The sequence below is a fragment of the Camelus dromedarius genome, chromosome 2 (genome assembly GCF_036321535.1).
Source record: "Camelus dromedarius isolate mCamDro1 chromosome 2, mCamDro1.pat, whole genome shotgun sequence".
Taxonomy (NCBI): Eukaryota; Metazoa; Chordata; class Mammalia; order Artiodactyla; family Camelidae; genus Camelus; species Camelus dromedarius.
Window position 1 is genome coordinate 71,401,187 of NC_087437.1, and position 25,512 is coordinate 71,426,698.

General features: G+C 35.9%; 1 protein-coding gene across 2 annotated transcripts in view; it reads right to left on the minus strand.

The window, feature by feature from the left end:
- Positions 1-5,108: 5,108 nt before the first annotated feature.
- ATP6V1A (ATPase H+ transporting V1 subunit A) overlaps positions 5,109-25,512 on the minus strand; it is a 53,003-nt gene continuing 32,599 nt past the window's right edge. For both annotated transcript variants that reach the window (XM_010985041.3, XM_064495180.1), the window contains 11 exons: positions 25,349-25,486; positions 23,978-24,129; positions 20,308-20,470; positions 19,662-19,770; positions 15,523-15,645; positions 15,314-15,428; positions 14,657-14,720; positions 13,097-13,300; positions 10,685-10,779; positions 9,125-9,296; positions 5,109-7,496 (listed from right to left, as the gene is read on the minus strand). In XM_010985041.3, the coding sequence (XP_010983343.1) occupies positions 7,404-7,496; positions 9,125-9,296; positions 10,685-10,779; positions 13,097-13,300; positions 14,657-14,720; positions 15,314-15,428; positions 15,523-15,645; positions 19,662-19,770; positions 20,308-20,470; positions 23,978-24,129; positions 25,349-25,486 (1,428 nt within the window). In that variant the 3' untranslated portion in view covers positions 5,109-7,403. The remainder of the gene's footprint in view (positions 7,497-9,124; positions 9,297-10,684; positions 10,780-13,096; positions 13,301-14,656; positions 14,721-15,313; positions 15,429-15,522; positions 15,646-19,661; positions 19,771-20,307; positions 20,471-23,977; positions 24,130-25,348; positions 25,487-25,512) is intronic.

Consider the following 25,512-nt stretch of genomic DNA (forward strand, 5'->3'; position numbering starts at 1 on the left):
TCAACAAGCACTAAGACAGTCAGGCTGTTTAGCAGAGTTGCTAAAATGTCTGGTTTGAAGACTGCCTTCATGATTTTGCCATATCTTCCTATTGCCTGTACTTTTCCATACTTAATAGTTTTTCTTAAAAATGACTCACTTCAAAAAAAATTTACTAGCTTGGCCTCCTTCCTAAGCAAATTCTTGAAAGCTTGGATATGAAGTACATGTTCGCCTCTGTGAATTAAAGTGGATACTATTTACCTGTCTCTCTCTGAAAACTATCTCACAGACACAGAGGTGTGCTGTACGGATTCTCCCCTCAAAGACGACTTGTTGCCCAGCTGCCAGGAGTGTGGTCAGCAGACAGCCTTCAGCTGCCAGCTCCTTCTAGATCAGGTCTACAGATGTCACCTTACCTGAGGTCACATCCCTACAGGGCAGCCTGAACCTGGAGGTCAACAGAGAGAGGCAGGGGTATTAAGGCCTGGGTGTCTCAGCCTGATGCGTGTCAACACTGATCAGCAATATTTGCTCCAGAGCTTCCCCACTGGAGAGGCCAAAGCTTTGCCAAGCCTGCTTTGTATTTTGATTTCCTCTATGACCAACCCTGCTTCACTCCCTTCCTTTCTCCAGTGTTTCTCAAGTGTTGATTCCAAATGAACAACATGTACCCACATCTCTGTCTCAGCATGTTTCCAAAGAACCCAACCTGCAATGCTATGCTTGAGGAAATACTGCCCTAAATCAATTTTTTAGGATAAATGTCAAAAGGTCTTTATAAAGAATTTGAAATGAAGCACATAATTTAAAAATAAAGGCCATGAATATGATTTTATGTGATTGGAAGTAATTTGGCTTTTAGACAAGGAGTCCAAAACTCTGAGTGCAATTTTAAGTCATCTAGTAAATGCTAGATGTACTGCCTACTTGGGAGTTATAACAGTCTAAGAGCTGCTCAGATGATAGTTGAAAATCAGACTAAAAATTATTAATGGATTAAAGAAAAAGGAATTTTGAATCCCAGGATAAACGCTTTTTTAAAAATATGGAACTAAATTATATTCCTCTATAATTTTATTGACAAATTAAGCCTAAGTGTGGAATTTGACACAACATTGTAAAATGACTATAACTCAATTAAAAAAAGTTATAAATAAATAAATAAAATTAGTCAGAATACATGTGAATCTGTAGAGCACTGTTTAAAGCCAGTAAAAAGCAAATTCTTAAAATACTGAGATTGTGGTAAAACTTAATATTTGGAGCATATATAAATTTATTTAAGTTTAAGTCTTCTATGTAACTTTTAATATCTAAGCATTGAATAAAGATATTTGTTTTCCAAAACTTGCCCTGTGGTAATAATTAACTTGGGATGTTTGTTAAATTGACTCCTATACCTTTCCACTAGAATGGACTCCAATTCAGTTGCTTTGGTGCAGAGCCTGGGAATCTGTTCCATTAACACAGTCCCATGTTTCCTATATTCAGACAAGTTTGGGAAAGAGCTAATTAAGACATGTATAATTATTTAAAACATCAAACCTGCTTTTATCAGTCATCCATTGCTGCTTTGAGGGCTGTGATATGTATTCATGGACATCTGAATACATATTTGTATATAACTTGCTATATAGCACTGTTAATGAGCCAACAGTTTCTGCATTCCGTGACTGTGCAGTCTGGTGAGTGTCACTCTGTTCCAGGAACAATCTATTCCCCAAGTCCTGGTCAGCTGTCTGGCAAAGTAAGTTACTAACTGCAAACAGAACCAAGAGCTTCTGAATCAAAAAATTCAAATCTATCACCACTGCTAGAAAAGTGCAAGTTTAAAAATCAAACAAAAATGTGATCACTTTACTATTAGGTAAAATTTAAAAGCATTTAAAAGCCACCCCTATACATATCTTAGTGCAAAATTACTTTAAATAAATAGAAATCCTTTAAGGGTAATCGTGTTTTGGGTTAACATTAAGTATGACCTATTTACAGAAAAGTACTTGAATCACGTGTGTAAATTTTTACAAGATAAAAACATCTATGGCACGATCCACATCAAGAATCAATATGTATATTCATGTATGACTGAAGCATTGTGCTGTACACCAGAAACTGACACAACTTTGTAAACTGACTATACTTCAATTAAAAAAATACAAAAATTAAAAAATTTAAAGGATCAGAGCATTACTGACACTCTAGAAGCCCCCCACATTCCACCCTCTTGTTACCATCTCCTTCCCCACCATGCGTAACCGCTATCCTGACTTCCAACACCATATACTATGCTTTTGAATCCTGTATAAATGGAATCATACAGTACACTTTCTTTTGTTTGGCTTCTTTAAACACTGTTAGTGAGATTCATGAATGTTGTTGCATTAACTCTCATGTGGTAAAACTGTTAATATTTGGAGAATATTTATAGTATTTCATTGTGTGAATATACTACAATCCACTTATACATTCTTCTAAACTACTATTTAGAACTTTCCAGTTTGGAGCTGTTACACATAGTGCTGCTATTAATGTTTTCGATCATGTCTTTTGGTGAACATGTAAGTATCCATTTCTGTTGTGTATTAGCTATTCCCAATTCAACTTTTGTAGTTACCACCAAAATAGTTCTCCAAATGTGTAGAAATTTATGCTCCCACCAAAAATGTATGACTGTTCCGGTTGCTCCACATCTTACCAATACCTGGTATTCTCTGTCCTTTCCATTTTAGTCAGTCTAGTGCATATAAAATGGTATCATCTGGTAATTTTAATTTGCATTTCCCTGATGACTAGAAGCTGAGCATCTTTTTCATACATTATTCAGCAATTTTGTGAGGTGCTTGTTCAGATCTTTCATCCATTTATCTATTAAGATCTGTCCTTTTTTTTTTTTTTGACTTGTAGGAGTTCTTCATATATTCTGGACACAAGTCCTTTGTAAGATATTTATTTTTGTTTATATTCTTGTTTCTCCCACTTTAAAGAACTCTATATAATTTTGGTAAAAATGGTGATCTATTTCTAGGCTTATCTTCCTAAACTCTGGCTCAAACTCTAAGTTACTCAAACACATTTCCTTTCTAAAAAATGATTTGAGTCAACACACTGCCCACAAGCACCTTGGCTAGCCAGTCATTTCTCCCTACATTTCTTCTAGTTACTTTATGTCACATCTTTTCAACCCAACTTCCTAGTCTGAATGAAGAATACATACATAAAGAAAATATATACAGTATAATTTAGTGTAAAGAGACATTAGACGTTAGGAGGCCTGAATCTGATGTTAAGTAGCTGTGTGACACTGGGCAAATCAACAAACTCTCTGGACTTCAATTTCTCTTCTGTATTATGAGGAAGTTGGAATATATGATCAAAATCCCCATTAAACCAAGAAGCTGCTTTACTTTCAGGAGCATTAAACCCCACATCTGCTATTTATAACCGTACCTGGTGTGTGTACTATCTGCTCTTTAAAAAACATCTTTCTGAAAAGATTCTCTTTAAAAAAAAACTCTTTTCAAAAAGTGTCCTGATCTTTTACAGGTGCTTCTTTATGTTGCAGAACAATGGCTTTTCAGTTACTGATTCAATGATCTTTTCCCCTGGGTTCTTAAGAGGCCTGAAGTGGTTGCTAGGAGTGCCCCACCCAAATCTCCTTGGCCACGACTGCTATTTCCGCTGACCTCCCAACTGCCAGCACCTACATCTCTCTGCAGAGGGTTTTCTGTGGTCACCGGAGCCTGGTCTACCTATATGCACGTGCTGGGCACTGACTCTTTGTGGGCACAGACTTCAGTGGACAACTGACAGGAGCTGGATGTCAACCAGTGACTGCTGAAAGTGCCAGTCCCCTTGCACCCCAGGTGAGATAACTGACGTGTAGATTTTTCAGTTGCTCCCACAGCTCCCCAGGAGGATTGTGCTCCAAAGTGTTGACTTGCTTGATAAGAACACTTACTGACTTCCTTCTATCCTGTCTCAATTCTCTATTCCCCCACTGGTGCTTTCCTGGGATTACATCTCAAATAAACTGCCTGCATTCAAAAATGTGTCTCAGGGTCAACTTCTGGGGGAATTCAAACTAAAAGGGAGCCCTTAGAACAGCTTTAGTAGCATTTTATCACACCCGACCTGGGAAAATTGCTCTTATATTGTAGCAATTCACTAAAACTGATAACCTGAGGGTATTGGGTTATTTTAACCAAAAAAGACTAAAAACCACCCAAATATTCTGTAATGAATAAGTGTTCCTGTAAATTTTAAAATATTTCTCACCATATGATATCACTTATATGTGGAATCTCAAAGAAAAAAGACAAATGAACTTAGCTATAAAACAGAAACAGACTCACAGACATAGAAAACAAACTTATGGTTACCAGGGGGAAAAGGGGTGTGAAGGGATAAACTGGGAGTTCGAGATTTACAGATACTGACAGGTATATATAAAACAGATAAACAAGTTTATACTGTATAGCACAGGGAACTATATTCGATACCTTGTAGTAGCTTACGGTGAAAAAGAATATGAAAACAAATATACGTACGTTCAGGTATGACTGAAGCATTTTGCTGTACACCAGAAATTGATACAACACTGTAAACTGACTATACTTCAATTAAAAAAAAGTAAGTATTTCTTTACATAAACTTGGCACTTGATAGCAATGTAGAGTTGCTTTTCACACTGCTTCTTTAGTCCCTTGGAAATTGTTAAAAATACATTTTAAGAAATAAAATACCATGTAACATGTTGGTACACTGGATTGTAAATAATTGCAAAATCATGAATTACAAGTTTTTAGTTCACCTACCAAAAATAGAATACAGTACACTGATTTCCTTTAATTTATAAGTGTATTTTTAGAAACCATACACTTTCCCAATTTAATGTAATATTCAGAGTGCTATGGGATTCTGTGTACATTTCCAAAGCACACTGGTATATAATTACAGGATTTTTTGCAGTCTATAGCGAGGGCCTAATTCAGTTTCATGATCTTAAGTAACAATCTATAAAGGGAGAAATAAAAAAATTTAAAGTTCATACTGAAAACAAGTCAAAATACAATAAGGTGACATGCTTTTTAGCAGATCTTGCCACACTCACAAAAAAAGAAAAAGTGTTAATTTAAATCAACTTTTTATTCTTTCATAGATTTGAACAATTTTACACAACTTTTAACACAAAGATAGTGAAGCCTCAAGGATAAGGAGGCAATGTACATGACCTCTTCTATTTGTTCTTCAGGATGGAAGGAAATTTTCAAAGGGTACAATGTGTGAGATTTAACACTGGAAAAATACATACGAATCTGTTTAACTGGCCCCACTTGGGACCAGGCACAGCACAATAAATATAGAACTGCATCCTCTTTTTAAAAGATTGTTGTAATTTTAACACATTCTTACTAAATATGATCAGTGACCAACCTGAAATTCTACAACATACAGGTGAAGGGACACTTACAATGAATATCTGAGCAAAGCTTCTCTAGCGTCTTCACACCCATTCATCCACAGTCTTAAAAGGTGTAAGAATGTACATTGCAAATTGAGAACAATAAAAAACAAACTTGGTCAAACTTTCTTCATCATGTATCATTCATTACTATCACAATCCTAGTTTGCTGGTAGGTTTAAGGTAGGAATCGGAAGTTTCTGAAATTATTTTAATTTCCACTGGTCTTAGGGCCTCTGGGTAGGAGGCCACATTGGAAGCAAACTGATTAAGCAGCACCATTACGTCCACATCTCAACAAACCACTGCATAATTTTTATCTTCAATTATTCTGAAAGGTTAAAAGAAGTTGCATGGGAGAATTCCCATCCTGAACAGCAGGCCACTGTAAGAACATGCAATCTGCAAGGATTTAAACCAACACAGCTGAATTCTCTACTTCACTGTGTCTTTCCTTAATGGACCAAAAGAAATACATTACCAAAAAATTTAAATAATAATATACTGAGGCATAAAATAAATACTTTATTTATGCTATTACATTTGGGTATTTGAGATTGTTGCACTTGTTCACATACTGCTTTCCTTGTCCCAAAGAGGAAGCAATGGTGCCAGCACAATTGGTCAGAAAGAGTTAATGGGAAACTGATGCTGTTCTCAGAACTGTTCTGCAGTGTGCCATATCATACAAATGCAGAAACTATTAGTTACTTTAAAACATATACTTAAAAGATAGGAAGAACTGATCTTTTTTTTCACATGACCCAGATTCTGTTATCAGCAAGTTACAAGGATTAATTTCATCCCTACGAAACAGAATGGAAACTGTTATGCTGCTATAGCTACAGATACTCTGGGAAATCTTTTGAGCCAGTGAATCAAAAACCACATGAAAGAAAGCAGTATTTTCTACAATCAGTAAACTGGTAGTTCAAAAATTCAATAAGCAAAGAAACATGTGACACATGTCATTATCTTGTAAAAACATCATGCCACTCTGGCCCCAAGAATCACTATAGCCCAGCTGGTCCTTAAAGGTGCAGAGAGCTTTCAACCAAGACTAAGTATCTTTTCCTGTGGCATCTTACTGCCCATCACACTGCCATATGATTCTTAGAAGCTCAGGCTTCTAAGACGTTTGAGAAAAGGAAGAGGGTGTGATGTGGATCAAGTTCTCAGTGATTGTTTTAAATGTAATTTTAAAAAGAATTTCCTAGTAATGGAGTAGAATAGTCCTTGATCCTGAATTTTTCCTAATGAAATAAAATAGGCTTTAACAAGGTGATGTTAATCTAAGTTTGACCACCTGGCTCCTTTTTCACTTCTTTAGAGTTTACTGATTCATATACTGTGCTGAGCCCCACAAATGCTTGTTTTAAAAACACTACAGTTCCCCATAAATATTCTTGATTTATAATGGGAGAAGGGATGCATAATTGGAACATTAACATTAATGTTAAAAAAAAAAAGCAATTATTTCCTGCAAAGCATTACTTAGAAAAATGCTAAGTGGCAAATAACTTTACCATAAAGATATTGAGTTGTTTCACAAAGTACCTGTCAAAATGTATAGCAGTCTGGCCTTCTACTCCAAATCCGTTGCAAAGAGAGTACATGCAGTAGTCCTGTTTACAATTTAATGGTGATGAGGAAAGGGCAAACCTAGGACAAGGAGAGACATAGCCCTACATACAAGTTTACAGTAGTGTAGCCATTGTGTATCATATTTACTACATTCACCACTTCGGAGAAAGGATCAGGGAGGCTCTTCAAACACTGGAACAAAGGAATGTTTGGTTTATATAAGACCTACCAAATAAACAGGGAGACAAATGATAACACACTTAGGCACTAGTCTCAAAGCTGTACAACAAAGAAGCAAAGGGTTTGAGATGAGAAATTTAGGAAAATATACACATATGAGAGCTTGCTGAGGAACAGGAGGAAAGAAATCACAGTTCTAATCTTCAAGGCTACGGAATGCATTTTGCATGTCTTCAAGAAGTTGTGCATAGTCGGCCTTGATCTTTGCCTCACCATCTTTCACTGGATCCTGAAAAAAAGACATTGCAGAATTCAATTTACCTTTGGGAAATAATTTTCAGAAGACATAGTAAGTTATTTTTATTTAATATATTTGAATACTAGGCTAAGTGAGGTACACTGGTAAAACATAGGCAGGAGGCAGAATTACCTTATTTTTCTTTTTTCAAGAGTAGAAGCATATAAATGAAGGAACAGTCCAACCAACCAGATAGAATTTACTATTCAAGATCTGGTAGTATCACACTGGGACAGGGAATAAGACTTCTGAAATAATCTTAAAATGCATCACATTTAGAATCCTTATGGAAAGCAACTTAATTGAGTAATATGTATAAAAGAGACTTTAAAGTGATTAAGCTCTCTAACCCAATCATTCCACTTCTGAGAACATATACTAGGAAAATACACAAAACCCAACTCCATGAACAAAATTGTCCATACCAACAACTAAAAATTTCCTAAATACCTAAGAACAGGCAAATATTATTCTTCAGCCACAAAACAGTGCGACAGAAAAATACCTTATGACATTAAAAAATAAATGAGATGTTAATTTGAAACAATGTACTTGTAAACAGAAAAAAGACACCTTAAGTCATATTACCAGAAGTCATCACTCTGTTACTGCATATATTTTTTTATCCTCTTCCTACGAATGTATAATTTCTAAAAATAAAATTTGGATCAAATTTCATATGGAATCTCTTTGCAACCTGACTGTTTTCACTCACTATACCATAATTATTTCCCTATGTCTTGGATAGTCTTTGAAAAAAAGCTGTTAATGCCTTCATAATATTTTTGACATAATGTACATGTCACAATGTACTGTTTGCTCTGTTTATTTTTGGATGACATTTAAGAAGTTTAATAAATAATCTTCTACATACAACCATATCAAAATCTCTGATTATTTTCGTGGCTTATATGTTTTGAAGTAGAATGACAGGACTCAAGGGTGTAAATATTTTAAAATTCTTGCTATAGTAAGTGTCTATTTGTTCAAATTTACTTTCAGCCTACAGCGCAAACACTATATTCATAACATATGCATTCAGAGAATCATTCTCAATTTCTCAATAGGAGATTATTAAATATACTTAGATGTTTTGACTTAGAAATAAATACAATTTGATGGATCAAATATTTTAAAAACAATCTTATGCATTTGAGTTTCCACAGATAATTTCATTTAATTATCTATTTATATCTTGTGTACTTTCCAAAGAATGAGAGTCCGTAAGAGTCCACTTAACAGTTAAAAATGATGTGTAATAGGATACTTGAAAGAAGTAAACAGCAGAAGTCATTTCAGATGAGCACGGGGTTAGATATTAACAGGCTCTTGAGGTAAGGTAATTGCTGCTTAGCAGTGATTTTAGCTCTAAATTGCCCGGCAGTTAAGACAAAAGGCAAAATATGTCAGCATTTATTTCAGACATGACATACTATAATCTTTATCACTAGAATTCCTATTTGAACATAACTTTGAGGTCTGTTCTGGTTTTATAAAACCTAAGCGTGCGTAAAAATGGTAAGTACAAGTTTCACACACCAGGTTTGGGACCCAAATATTTAAAAAATTTAAAAGAAACAGTTCCTACTAAATAAAGGTTATAGTAGAAAGACATGTACCTTGAATTTCATGGAGGAAAGCTTATAGAGGATCTCCCCCATGTGCTCACGGATAATGGACCACGTGATTTTATTGTCACTCTGGGCAGTGGTTTCAACAGCTCTGCGAGCCATGTCATAAAACGCAATCATGTTCGACAGCATCCCCACTGTCTTGTAGAATGGGCAGAACCTAGGATAAATGAAAGTCAAAATAATACACAAAAACAAAATGCAAAGCAAGTTCATACTCTTTACTTCATCCATAAAATGCCAGAGCATTAGTTTCTTTATTTAAATATATATACTACTTATAGTTAGTGCATGATACATAAGGAATGAAAAATGACAGTGGAAAAGATCAGTAATATTTAACCAGAGTTTTTGGACAGAGATGTCTCAGGATATAGGGTGGATGGGGAGATGGAGCTATGTATTCTTTTATTTAAGAGCGATGTTGATTTTTATCTGTTAAAATAATCAAACAGAAAGAATGACAAAACAGTACTGCTATAATCTAATGACTCTCTGAGGGTTTGTTTTTGTACAGTGCAGTTAAAGGCATAACCCAAATGGTAAAATAACTGAGTTGTGAAGATTCCCTTGTGATAGTGGGTTAAGGTTTAATAAATAATAGGAAAGCAGGAAACGGCAATTTCCTAAAGTTAATAAGCCGTCCGCTTCCCTGTTAATGTGTTCATTTCCATTTATCCATACCTTTTAATAATAAAGACACACAAGTTAATATTCAACTTGGATCACATGCACTCTAATCAACTTTCTGAGAAATTTAAACCCATGCACATACACAATTTCATTCCCACTCTCCATTACACTCTTCTCAAAGAATTTTCCCTTTGTGGAGTTATCTTTGTGTGGGTGATTCTGAGAGCTTCTTAAGTTCCTGATATAGATTTTTGAGTCTTACTGATGATATCCGTCATATTTTCTGCTTGTACTACATTCTGGTAATCTACCTATTTGCTCAGTTCCCTTTCAGTCCCATATGGGGCCAAATATGATTTAAGGGAGAAAAGCTAGCCCGTGATGAAAGGGCTCAAATTATTAAAGTTTGAAAGAAATGGGAACTTTAAGTAAGCCATGGCAGTAGCAGAGACAGTAATGAAAAAAAGCAAGCCCTGGGCAGTAGTAGAATGGGCTGGTGGGACGTCCAACAGGGACTCCGGTAGAAAGAAAAAGAATGGACTTGTGGAAAATGAGGCAGAAAAGTATAATTATTTAGGTGAAGAGTAGAAGGGCATGGGCTGTGGTAACAGGCAGTGAGAAAAGCCTCTGAAGGAGGCAATGGTCCCCAGGCTCTGCACACTAAGCCACAATTTAATCTCATTAAAGATGGTTGGATAATGAGTGAAAATACTGTCACAACTGGGCACATGAGCCAAATCAAAACAAGGGGACAAACTGGATCATTAGGTATCTGCTATGAAAATAAAATAAACCTATACTTTGAGTCAGAGCGTGTCTGTATGAGGGGAAAAAAGTTCTTAATGTGTAGGCAGCTCTTTCTTTAAAACTCAACAGAATATCCTCAAATAAAAAAAGAAAATCAGGATGGGATACCTATCGTAAGGAGTATATCCATTTTGCTGTAGGAAATCATCTTTGATAAGCTTTGCTACCTCCAGGGTGATTTTATCTGTTTCTGCTAGAGAAGCCTAGAAGAGAAAAAAAATACATTTTAGAAATTTACTGCAATGATGTGGGACCAATGGTTGGAATCAATTAGCAAGCCGAAACCACGTAATGAACACATAATCACCTATCATTAATAAATTCACCTCACAATTGCTTCCTGATTGATATCCTTTTTTTGTTTTGCTGTGAAAAACATATAATTTACCATCTTAACATTTTTAAGTGTAGTTCAGTAGTGTTAAGTACATTCACATTGTTGTGAAACAAATTTCCATGACTTTTCATCTCACCAATTTGAAACTCTATACCCATAAAACAACTCTTCTTCCCCCACCTTCTGGCCCCTGGTAACCACCATTGTATTTCCTGTTTCTATGAATTTGATTATTTTAGATACCTTATATATAAGTATTTGTCTTTTTGTGACTGGTTTGTTTCATTTAACATATTGTCCTCAAGGTTCATCCATGTAGCATGTGTTAGAATTTTTCTTCCTTTTAAAGGCTGAGTAATATTCCCGTGTGTGTGTGTGTGTGTGTGTGTGTGTGTGTGTGTGTGTGTGTGTGTATTAAAAGACATCTGGGTTGCTTCCACCTCTCAGCTATTGTAAGTGCTGCTATGAACATGGGTATACAAATAGACCGATTTTTTTTTTCTTTTTAAATGCTTTCTTCTTCACATTCTGGCTTGCTATTATAACTACTTGAACTATCTCAGTCTAAAATTTGTTTCACAAAAATCTATACAGTCCACAAAGAGTTGTTTTTTATATTACATGATGTTTAGAACTATGTAAATGCAAAGTGCAGTAAGCATGTACTACTTATCTGTATCTAAGAGCTACTTTATTAGTGCTGCTCTTCCAGAACTTCACTCTTGAAATATCATTGCCTTGAAAGCTTTAACTTTTGCATCCACCCCAACAGCCTAACAAGTAAAGATTCTTGGGAGTTGTGGGAAAGGGACAGGCCCAGTGAATTAACTGCAGAAGACTGTAGCGTTATCTATGAGCACTAAACTTCACTTGCTCATAATGTATTACTTTATTATTTTTTAATACTTTGCTGAATTTAGGAGGCTAAAATTTAATTTTAAATTTCTATACCCACATTCATAAACAAAATGACCCTGTAATTATCTTTTTTTGTATTGTCTTTGTCTGATTTTGAAGGACTTCTGTTCCTAGTTCCTCTTATAAAGCCACAGTACTCATTTATAATAATGAGCATTTAATATGTACTAGTTATCTAATAATATTATCCTTTGTTAGAAACAATTTAGGAGGTGACTTTACAATATAATAAAAAGAACAGAACCAGACAGAGAATTCTGAGGTCCTGACTAGTACTGCATACTATCTGAGAAGTTATTCAACTTCGAAATTTAATTTGGCTAAGTTTAATTGGACTATTCTCTTTTGAAATGTCAACACACAGACACAAGAATGTAAGTCACTTGTTTAAGGTCACACAGCTAATTACTGAATGAACTAGATTCCAATCCTTCTAAATTCCTGGCCCTGGTACTCCTGCAAATATGTATGTTAATAGATCCTAAATCTACCACCTCTAATTTGGTGGATAATGGGTACATTCTGTTTCAAGAAATAAAATTGTATGAGTGTTTCTTTCTCATCCACAATATAACCAGGACCAAAGGGTCAAAAAGAATATAAAGGCCCTAACAATTTAGTTACTTCTTTTAATTGACTGCTGTGAAGTACAAGCCCTTCCCCTTGACTCTGGGCAAGCTCTGTGGCTGTTCTGACCAAAACAGTAAGACAAAAGTGATGTTATTACTAGTTTTGGGGCCCAGCCTTAAGAGGCTGTTGGTTTCCACTTGTTTTTTTTAATACTCACTCTGGGAGCCCAGAACTGCCATGTGGAGACACCACACGGACAGAGAAATGCCCAGACAACGCTTAGCAGTTCTGATCTTCCTAGCCCAGGCACTAGACTTGTGAGGGAAGAAACTTTCAGATGACTTCAGTCTCAGCCACCATATGACTGCAGCTGTAAGGGGAACTCCAAGCAAAAAGGCCCAACTGAGCCAACCAACCCCAAGACCATGAGCAATAAAACACTGTTTAAGCTACTAAATACCAGAGTGGTTTGTTACTCAACAATAGATAATCAATCATCTTTCTACCTTACACAGCACAAGCAGGCTCCTCAAATGTCTGCTGGATAAAGGAATAATCTAAAATTCTATTAGTTTAAAAGATATTTAATAACTACTCATTTTGCCAGGTGAGAATCTGCATATCCAAGGTTCTATATGTCCTTAAAACACTCCAGTGTACTCACAGATCTGTCCTCAGGGGATTTTACAACTCACCTTTCCCACAAGCTGCACAATTTCTGCCAAGTCTTCTTCTTCCTGCAGAATCTCCTTAGCTTTGGTCCTCAGAGGAACGAACTCCGTGAAGTGTTTGTCATAGTACTCATCCAAGGCACGCATGTACTTGCTGTAGCTGATCAGCCAGTTGACAGAGGGGAAATGCTTACGTTGAGCTAGTTTCTTATCTAAGCCCCAGAACACCTGATTAAAAAACAAAAGATTTTTCTTAAAAAATAGAAAAAAAATTTTTAAAGTATTATTTGTTTGTCCTAAATATGCAATTCTATAGTTTTCTGGTCAAATTATTTGTCTTTTTGGTATACACAAGTTTAGATGAAACAGAATAAAATTTGCAATTAAAAAATGTACTCCTTTCAGTTTCAGTATAGACAGTATCTACAAATCAAATTCAAAATTTATCTGGATTTCCTTAATAGTGTGTCAAATCTAATAGGATAAAAAAATGTACAGTTTTGAAGATTATTACTGTGTAATATAAACAGGTGGACCACAGAAACCACAAAATACTTACTAAGATAGACACTTCACTTTAATTAAAACCTCTAAATGTTTTGAATAAATTCAGTTCCTAATCATTAAGGGCCAATCCAAAAAGATCTGTCATTTTTCTGAGACCAAACATTCACATAAATTTTATGCATTCCTAACTTGGCTCCTCTTTTCCCTGCAATTTAAAATTCAAAATTTTAGCAAAGGTGAAAACACCTTGAAAGTTGTAAATTGAGACCCTGCCACTTCCTTTTATCTGATACCGACAGAAACATAGGCAAATATTCTACTTTTCCCATATGAACAATGCATAGACTCATAAATACATCAACAGTAAAAAAAATTATAGTCCTGGTTTATATACATTTTTTAATTAGGTGTCTTTTAATGGCCAACTTGGATGGCTATCCACTAAAATTCATGCCTTGTCACTGGGAAGCAGCTGCCTAGGCAGAAACTACCTTTTCCACTGTGCTTTCATCTGGGTGTGGCTAACAGAATGAGTGTGGTGACCATGTCTGAGCCCAAGGTTCAAAAAGTGGGGGTGCTTTCTCCAGTTTCCCCTGTACCAGGCAGATGCAGGTGACTGCCAGGCTAGGTAGAACCACAATATGGAAGAAGCACTGGTCTCCGAAACCACCACCGAATGGAAAAGAGCCACTCTTGGATGGATCATCTGCCTTGGGCCAGACCATAAGGAGAAAGAAACTGCCATGGAGCTTTTGCCATTATGTGTTTTTGGGCCCATTTGTTCTATACCTAGGGTTACTCTACCTCAAAGTGTGGTATTACTATAACACTAATAAACCTTTGCTACCCTGGATATATTTTCCATTTCTGGATACTAAGTCTACTATAAACTCTAGGTAAAGAGCTAAGAAAGAACAGACAGCTTTAAAGGCCTTTAGCAGTAAGAATGCTCCTAAAACAGACTTTACCATTGCCTACTCTTTAATGATTATATTAAATACTTCACAATGACATGGATAACATTAGGACAGCCTATAGGTGGGGCTCAGAAGTTGACTACACTAGGAAAAGATATACCTGAACAATACCAAGAGTAGCAGATGTAACTGGATCAGAAAAATCACCACCAGGTGGAGAAACTCTAAATTTAAAAGAAGAAAAAGTCATTAGAAATGCTTATGAAAAATAACTTGCATATAAAAGCAATTTTTTGAAAGCCACTTTTTGTATAAATAACTTTAGAAATGAACTTTGGAAAGAAAATCTTGTTCAAAAACCTTAAAAACCAGTACTAAGTTACAAATAAGAATGATAACTATTAAATGCTTTCTAGTTTGAGAAGTGAGATGGATATTTAATTATAGTCAGTTTCACTGTTCTAATCAAACAGATGAAACAAAAGGAAGGAAAAGCTCTGAGAACAATGTATGGCTTTATGTAGGGACTGTGAATCTTCACACTGTTTTTATCATGATACAATCTTACCTTAACATGTCTATAATTTTCTAAGTTATTCCTAGGATATTGTGACTTGAATATAACAAATCAGTCAAGACAAATCTATGGAATCAAAAGATGTAGAGATGACCTAAACATGTGTATTTTAAAGAGCTCCTTGGGTGACTCTGGAGTGCAACCTTGGTTAAAAATCACTACCCTCAGGGGGCTAAATACTGTCTCTTTAAAATAAATGACATATTTTTCTCCTGGAAAGTAAACAGTTTGGGTGCTTACGCTCCTACAATGCTGACACTCCCTTCTCTTTCAGGATTTCCGAGACATTTCACTCTGCCGGCTCGCTCATAGAAAGAGGCCAGACGGGCACCAAGATATGCAGGATATCCACTGTCTGAAAAATGGAAAGAAATTTTCAAAGACAGGTTCTAAGCCAGCCCCCAAATCCTATCAGTCTTGCTTATATAATAAGCAATACCGAGACTCACCTGCAGGCATTTCAGCTAAGCGACCGGAGATTTCTCTCAGGGCCTCAGCCCATCGAGAGGTAGAGTCAGCCATCATACTGACGTGATAGCCCATGTCACGGAAATATTCTGACAGTGTAATTCCTAAGTTGGGAAGAATATTACAAGTTAAAATCCTGTAATGTGTAATCCTGATTCTTCCACCCTTAAGAAAACTTTAAAGCAGTATGTTCCTAAGTTAGACTGCTAGCTGTTCACCAAAATCTGTTCTTTCAGGCACACAGCTGAATTCTATTGTTTAGCCTCCTTTGCATCTAGATATGCAAGTAACTCACTCACCCCTAGCTAATGGAATGTAAGTCAGAGTAATGTGCTCCATCTCCAGTAAAGCCACATATCCTTCCATGTTACTTCTCCCTTCTTGCTTACTGAGCAAGAGAACTCCCAAGGGCCCCTGGAAGGTATGTGTTGAAATGAAAGAGCTCTTTTCAGCCTGGGTCCCAGCCCCAAAAAGTAAAGAGTCCCCTGACCATCTGAAATAAATATCTATTATATTGAGCAATTCTACGTTTGGGCTTATCATAGCCCAGTCTACCCTAATATACATTTTTTAAATGCAGGAAAAGATTCTCCCCCCATTCTTTGTTGAGATAATTAAGTCTGAAATTAATTTCCAATGTAGCTTTGTCTATATATCTCACATACATATGCACCAAAAAAATCCTCAACCGATTAGCTTGTTTGGTTATTTTTCAAAAGCAACAAAAGTTATTAACATGAGTAATAATCTTAATCATCCAAATCATTCTGCCATGCAGATCAGGTCCTGTTCTGTAAAATGACATACACTAAACCAGTTAGAAGAAGCTAATATACAGAAAAAAAGTTCTAGTTCCTGTTCTGTCATCAACCCTAGCAAAGTAACTTCATTTCCCAGTGTGGTTTCCTAATCTGTTAAAATGGAATAACTCTTGCCTCCTCTATCTGTACGTATCTGATCAAATGGTATGTAAATGTCCTCTGAAAAGTACAAAGTACTATACAACTCTAAGATACTAGAAATGTATTTGTTGCTACAGTATAAGAACCCCCAAATCTCCCGCCCTAATTCCTTTATTTTACCAGTAAAGAAACAGAGGCCTATATAAGCAAAACAAAATTGCTGCTGGAAAATTCAGAACTTTACTATTTATCACATTACATCTTTCAGAATAAAAAATGCTGACTTCTGTGGCTTCCAAAACACGAATCCATGAACAAAGTCTTAAGAAAAAAAAAATAACCTCAGATAATCAAAAGGTGGGCAAACCGTGAAAACATCTGCAATGCATAACAGATGAAAGACTGATTTCAAAGGGCTTTACCAATCAGTATGATGAAGAACTACTATCCACCAGGAAAATGGACAGAAGGTAGTTTTCAAATGGTTAGTACACACAGGAAAGATGCTCACTCACTGTAAGAAGTACAGACTGAATAGGCATCTAATAAAGCAGGGACAGTAAAATGTAATTGCCGAATCTAGGCGTGGGGTACATGGATGTTCACTGTAACATTCTTTGAACTTTCCTGTATGTTTGACAATTATCATCAATCAGAAAGTGTTGAAAAAGTTAGCACTGGTGAATATGTGAAGGAACAGAATTCTTGTCCACTGTTACCCCTTTTGAAGATCTATCAGAATCTAAAATCTGCATTAACAGTTGTATTCTTAGCAATTTTACTTCCAAGAACTTATCTGACAAACATACAAAGAAACATGCATGTAAAACATATAAATGTGTTAAAAACAAGCATTAGGATGTTTTATGGGGTGAAGTTTGTGAGAGCAAAAAATAATCCAAGTGTCCACCAAAAGGTTAAATAGATTATCATATATCCATACAAAGGAATACATGCAGCCACTTAAAAGAAGTAGGAAGACGTCCTGTCTTAAAACAGTAGATGAATATGTCACTTTCTCCTTCTCATAAAAATAACCACCAAGCAAGGAGAACAAGAAAAACAGAAATATGAACTCTATTGTCAAAAACTAGAGGCTATATTTAGCTTCACAACAAAACAGTGAGGAAAGCCAACTAAATGAGATAAAAAAACAAACAAGGGTGTGTGAAGACACCAAGAATTCACCTGAGGCTGTACATCCCAGATTAAGTTTCTCCAAAGAAGCTACATCCTGAGGGGCAAAACCAAGAATTCTTTGTCTAGAGCAAAAGGGGTACAGGGCTAATGGCAGGGCTTCCTTGAACTGAGTCTGGCATCAAGGAGAAGCAGGGAGATGAGGACAAATAAAACACAGGTAGGCACTCCTTTTCAGTGAGTCAACAGGGTGAGGCAGGGTAGAAGAGAAAGAATTCATTGTAGGTGGCCTTGCAGCTGCAGATTTTTGTTGGCAGGAAAGAAGAAAAAGTAAAATAACTTACACAACTCCATGCCATAACAAACTTTACAGATTACCAGGAAGAATTCCTACTACCCTGGACCATAGTAACAACCACATCCTCCCAACTTCAGCAAAAATGAACAGTAGTAATAATAAAGCAGGGAACTAAACAAAAATACAAGCAGGAAAAAAGACAGATGAGCAGAATACAACAATGAACTTGCCAAGGAACAGATGAAAACTGTGACCACAATTAATTAACTTTAAAAAATCTTAATAATGCATCCTACCACAAAATAAAAATCTTAAGGAATACACAGTAAGATCACAAAAGATGTTTCATGAGCCAGCAGAACTTGACAGAGAGCTAGAAGAAAATAAAGGTTGTTTTAGAAGCAACACTGATTATCTTGTGAAAAAATGGGCAAAAGGCTAAATAAAAAGAATTAGAGAGGAAATGATGCATGTGGAAACAGATAAAGGAGACACAATATGTTAGTTTGAAGAAGATGACCATAGAGGAAGAGAAAACAATTCAGAAAGAATTCTCAAAAATTTTCCAAAATAAAAGACATATTCATAGATTGAAAGGGGGCACTGGGGCGGAATGGTAACAGCTCAGTGTAGAGCATGTGCTTAGCACGCACAAGGTCCTGGGTTCAATCCCTAGCACCTCCACCAAAAAAAAAAAAAAACAAAAAACAAAAAAAGGTGGGGGGCAGCGTACACTATGTCTCAGGAAAAACTCACCAAAACTAGCAATACTGGGATATATCCTAAGAAAGCTATAAGATTTCAAAGTTAAGGAGACATTCGTTTGGGCAAAAAGAAAAATCACCTGTAAAATGAGAAAAAGTAGGCTAGTGTCAGATCTCTCCTCAACATTTAATGCTGGAATAAGAGTTCTCAAGGAAAGGAATACTGATCTAAAATGTTCACACTCAAGCCAAACTACTGTTAAAATTTAGAAAAAAAATCCAAACTGACAAAGAAACAAGAATTCAGGGAACATAGTTTCCACGAGCCTTTCTTGAAGAAACTTCCAAAAGTCAAATTTTCTTCAATCATGAAATAATTGGAGAAATTAAAGAGGCTGCCAGCAGGCACTGACTCCATTTACTAGGTCTAAGGCTAGCACAAATATTGGATTTATGGTTACAGAACAGAATCTGAATATTATAAATCCTGAAATGTAGAAATAAAAGTACCGAAAGCTGAGATGGAAGTGGGTACAAAGATAGAAGATAGTATGTGAACACACTCTTATCTTCTGTATCCAGCAGTAATAGTACAACAATTCAAAGCTCATAATTCAAGTTACAGAGTTACACATATATTCAGAGATAGATCAATGGTAAAGCATGTAATGGAAAAAACAAACAGTAGTAGAGGGTGTATCATTTTAAAATCATTAAAAAGACTGGGGTGGGGAATATATGTAGCTCAATGGTAGAGTGCATGCTTAGCATGCACGCCATGCGATCCTGGGTTCAATCCCCAGCATTTCTGCTAAAAAAAAAAAAAAGATTGTAAAATGATTATAACTCAATAAAAAAATGTTAAAAAAAAAAGATTGGGGCAGCTCTATAAATGTCTTATATTGACATATTCTTAAGATAAGTCAATAAATGAAATACCTTTTAAAACTAGGAATATGGTTATATGTGTGAATGTATTTTAGAATGAAGGAAAAGCTCTTTGTAAAAGAAAAAGTTCGGTGCTAGCTTTAAACTTAAGAACCGATGTTAACTGCTTTTATTCCAATGCATATACTCACCAGTATAAATAGAGGCTTCTCTAGCAGCAACAGGCATATTGGAGGTATTGGCTACCAGGGCTGTTCTCTTCATAATTGACTCTACCTTACCATCAACTTCCATCGTGAGCTACAGGCAAACAATCTATTAGTGATCCCTTTGCTTCTAAACAGAAATAGAATAGAAATAGTCCCTTTCCCACAGCTTGTCTATATTTAATTCCTCTTATAATCTGTGTTCCCAAAGTAATACTCCCCATCACTCCAACCTCTTCCCTCTATCCCACTGTGCTGTAAAGTAAATAGCCATTATTTCCATTTCATAAGTGAAGTCCATTATTTTATGGAAAAAGAAATATTACTATAGTAACAAAGTAGATCATAAAATTCTATGTAAAGTTCATACTTATAAGTGTTTTGTCTATTTCAACTTCCTCCCAATTAACTGAAAACCACCAGAACGCGAAAAGAGACTTTCAAGTATTTAACTGAAAAATTCAAATTCCTTTCTGTGAATATACAAACTGAATCACAAATATAATTAGAAAATTCCCTAAAAGATCCTAACAAATGAGAGCATTGCTCCAGACCCAACATAAAGTTTTATTAAATGTCATTTTGTGGTATTTTTCTCCAGAATAGTATTTAAAGCTTCACAGATACGGACCTCTGGGAAGTCCCGGAGGACTTCAGACATCTCATTTCCTCTTTCACCACATCCCACATAGATGATCACATCGCTGTTGGAATACTTGGATAGAGACTGCGATATCACTGTCTTTCCACAGCCAAACGCCCCAGGGATTGCAGTAGTTCCTCCCTGTACACATCTAAACAAAGAAAACAAGTATGGATTACTTTCCTTGCTAATAAATACCAATAAATAAAGTAGATGACATGGAAATGAAAGTTAAAGAAAGAAAGCACTTTAAAATATTGTCATCTGTATCTATATACACGCTTACAAAGATAGATATACAGATATACAGTAATTGCTCCCCTAGTTTGCACCTATAGTAGTGTATGTTGTTCATTATAATTAATCATCTCTATCGTCTTTAACAGCTAAAATACATTCTGTACGGTAACTGGAGGACAGGAATATAAAAATCAGGTAGATAAGATAGTACTAAAGATATTCTGAATGCTAACATAGTTTATGAAAGGACAATGTAAGAATTAAAGCTAAAAGAAAATTATAAATACTTTGGAAAGTTGCCTTCTGAAATAAATAAGAAGACCTAAGAAATTTGTATCTTGCTACAAAGGTTAATGAACAAAGGCTTTTATTAAGGTGTTAAGTCAATCCCCTTCTGCCTATTCAATAACTATTTATGAAGTACTTCCTAGGTACTAAAAATTATGCTTGGAGATGCTGGAGAGACAACAGCAAAGAAGATAGCCATGTTTCTGTACTCACAGAGCTCACCCTCCAGTGTGGTACACTGGAGAGTCAGCTGGTGGTTACAATACCATATAGCAACCACTTTCACACTTTCCCTAAAAAGTGGCAGTGAAGAGTGAAATACCCTCAAAGACAGAGGAAAGTGAATGTCACTCTGTGTGTGTGTGTGTGTGTGTGTGTGGCAGGACGGTCTGGGCAGAAGAAATGAGATATAATGCTAACGGAAATTCCTTTGTAATAGTGTGTTTTATCACAAAATTCACAGAAACACTGCTTCCTTAATAATCATAACAGAACTTTCTCATATAAAACTAATATGCATTAAAATGTTTTCTCCTTCAAACATTTCAGTGACTCTGATAAACTAAGAAGGTATATCTATTCATCCTGTGGCTCTGTATACCTCTTTCAAATCACTTTTAAGCTGGGGTAGTGAGGTGGGGCTGAGTGTGCCCCACTTTAGAAGTTCAACAATCCAATGTGAAAAGTGCTATCATAGAGACCATCCAAGGTTTGTGGGAGTACACAGGAAGGGGTACAAAGTCTGACAATGTACTGGAGTGGGGTTAGGAAATTCTTTCCAAAAGAAGCTAAGGCCTAAAAGGAAATAGAAATTAGCCAGATACAGGGAAATAACATTCCACACAGAGGCAAAAGCATGCACAAAGGTCCAGGGGCAAAAGGGAGCATTGCTTAAGGAATTAAAAGTCCTTCAGTAAGCCTGGAAGATGGTGTATAATGAAGCAGTTGGGCTGTCAACTGGCTGAGACAAAACTGGAAGGTAAGCAGTAGCCAGATCATGGGTAGTATTGTAAAAAGTTACGGAGTATGTGTTTGACTCGAGAGCAATAAAGAGCACATAGGGGTTTTGAGCAAAACAGTGCAGGATCACGTATGTGTTTTAGTTGGATCACTATGTAATTTGGACAACCACTTAGAAAGAAGGCAAGACTGAAGATGGGAAGTCTGATTAAATGTGATTATTGCAGGAATTAGGGTAAGATCCTTAATGACGTGGAGTTAGGATGAAAATGCAGATACAAAATATTTAGGGAATAGAGTAATAGCACTAGTTCACTACTTAGATGTGGGGGAAGGGTAAGACTGATCCTTGAGAGAAGTCACAGGTTTTAAATTAGGCATCCATGAGACGTATGATAATGCCATTTGTTGAGAGAGGCAGCAAAGTTTCAAGGAAAAGAGTGGTGATTAGATGATGATTTTAGTTTTAAACATACTGACTTTGAGGCACCTGTATTCAAAAGGAGAGGTATAATCAGAAGTGGATATGTGAGCCTGGAACTCAGAAGAGATCTGGGATGAAGATACAGATTAAGGAATCATCACATACAATGAAGTCATCCACAGAGGATAGGATATATAGTGAGGAAAGAGGAAGCCCTAGAGGAGGGAAAAACTCTGAAGAAATATTAAAGTTAAGGGAGAAGAAACCTGCAACGGAGAATAAGCAATAGCTTCTTGTAGACAGAAGCTAACCAGAAGAGCAAAGAAAGAGGGGAGTAGAGAGCAATATCCCAAGTTGTAAGAATTAAGAAAATACTAAAACTTGGTTATTGAGTTACCAGTATAGGAGTAACTGACGATGTTAGCAAGAGCAGTCTGGAGTGAGGTGTGGAGCAGGAGTACAGGGAATTAGAGGGGGACAAGCGAAGACAACTAATTCATTCTTTCAAGAGGTTTGGCTGTGAAGATGAGGAGACAAGCAGTGGAAGGTAGAATGGAGGAAGGGTAGAGGGTAGACATTTTTTCATTACATGGGAGTTAAGGGAGGATCACTTAATGAGAGGTCTTTGAGGAGACATGAGGTGGAATAAACTCCAAAAAAAGGAAGAGAATAAGGGATGGATGGGAATGCATGTTAACTGAAGGAGTTCCAAATCTGATGGGCTCTCATGAGAATTTCTCTGTGAAGGATCTAGCATGATCATTTGCCAAGAATGAAGGAGAAAGAAGAGTGGAGCTGAAGGTCTGAGGCAAGAGGAGAGGGCTGAAATAGTCACCGAGGAGAGCAGGAGAATGATAATTAGGGGAATGTAGAAAGATTGTGCCACAGTAGTGAGATACCAACTTGCACCTATTATTTCTTTTTCTCAGCAGCCTGTGGAGATTCGGGAGAAGGAGACAGCTGGACTGATTCACAGTTGGTATTTGCCAGATGGGTGTGACAGAAGACAAAGAAACAAGAGAATTTAATAATACTGGCAAATATTTGTAAAAGTGATAGACTATTAAATGTAAGCCGGATAGTGAAGGATATGGAAACAGGAGGTACTGACTAATAAGAGTCTAAGACTGAAGATCTTATGAGAGAGAATGGTGAGAACAACACAGAGAGCAGTTTTGAAGGGTAAGAGTTTAAAAGGTAAGTGGGACACATATGGGTTGGTAATGAGAAGGTGAAGGAGTTATTATATCATTGCTTCAGCCTTTTCTGTGAATCAAATGATGAAGTCATTCGCTGAAAGTAAAGCAGGATATGGTGACGTCTACAATTTAAAGAGAAAGGACGTTTTTAAGCAGTCAATGAAGAAAATGGCAAAGAGCAGACTACAAATTAAGAAAGATTGCTGGGTAGCATAGAGAATGCAGATGATTTTAGAAATCATCAATTTATAGTAACATCAATCTACTAATTCTAGAATAACTTAAGAAAAATAGTTATAGTGTTTTGGCACAGGTTTCCTTCTGTACATTTTATTTTTTCAGAAAATTTAAGAATACTTTCCCTTTGCAACTATGAAAAAATAAATCTTCAATGGTTTGACTCTAATAGCATTGGAAAAAATATAAATATATTTCTCTAGATAAAACTTATAGGATTAGCACATAAAACCTTTACCCACAAAAAAGTGAAAAAATAATGACCTGTAATAACTCTAAGGGAAAACCATGGGACACAGCTCAAACTTACGGAAAAAGGGCATCAAGGACTCTCTGGCCAGTCAACAGAGGATGATTAGCTGGCAACTTCTCAGTGACAGGCCGAACCTGACGTACTGGCCATATCTGGACCATGCTGAATTTCTCCTTTATCCCTTCAAATTCAAGCTCCAAGACAACATCCTATAAAAATACAGCAGAATTTTAAGTACACTCAAATTTATGAACATTCCTTCCCCTAAGAACAAAGTGAATCCAGATTTCTCTCCAGGGGTAGGGAGGTGATGAGGGAGATCTACACTTTTTACTGTCAATCTTTATATATCATTCTCATTTTTTTCAACCAAGTGCATTTATTACCATTTTAATGATTTAAAAAAGAAATTTAGAAGTTTTTGAGAAAGAGGTAACTCAAGTAACAGAAGAATAGTTAAATAAATTATATGACTACGCACAGGGAAAATTCATAAAGGCTACAGAAGATACTCCTGGGACTGACAAGGAAGAAATGAAAGCCTTTATAATCTATTTTCCATTCTTTGTTTTGTTTATTTTATTATAATGCTCTTATAATGCTTTAATGAAAAATATTAGTCTATTAAGAACCCTAAAATATTTAATATAGTTAAATATTTTAAATCACTTATAAAAGCAAAAAGACAATGAGTAATACTCTTTAATATTTGTGAACACTGAGATGGTTTTACCTCTTCATAAACAATCCCAAAGTCCATACACCTAGAGAAACCTGTAATTTCATTGATGCATGAATCTGAAATATCTACTTCAGGGTTGCTCTTTCATGTACAGGTGAGTCTCTAAGCTAGTCAGTAAGGTTAGCTGATTGCCCAGAATCTCAATCTTAACTCTTTTGTTTTCTATATGTTGTAGAATACAGACCTATTCTTGTGAAATGATTAAAAAATTGTTCTTTTACCATTTTTTATTGGGAAAAAGTTATACGTTACAATGGTCTTCTCAATAAAGCTATCTTCATACCCAAAAGACTATTATGTGGCTCCTGTATTTGATATGATGTGACCATCAATCACTCAGAGTAAGAATTCATGTAATCCATTATACAATTCATTAAGTAAATAGAGACTGACAATTAAAATCAAAATCTACTCTATGTCTAAAGAATCAGGGCTTTAAATAATGTAGCGTAAGTTAAGAAGGTAGCTTATACTAGCTATTTCTCCTCAAAAAGAAACAGTATATTTTGTTTTCTGTATTTCCAAGCCCAAGTTTTAAAGAAAAAAATCTTAAAGAAAAAACAATTATGGGAGTTACTTAAAACCTACACATTAAATGAATTATATAACTATTTAGAGCACTAAAGCTGGGCAACTATCATACACAAGTAGGGTCACCTGTGAGAAAAGGTTTCTATGATACTTACAGAGGTGTCATAATTACCAGGTGGAGCAATGTAAGTTACAGTCCCTCTGTTTCGTGGGGGCAACATTATTTTGTGTTTGATGAGTGAGTTCTCGTTGACAATTCCATAAATATCTCCACCAGTGATATGACTACCAACCTAGAGAACAAATGCACTTGCTGTTT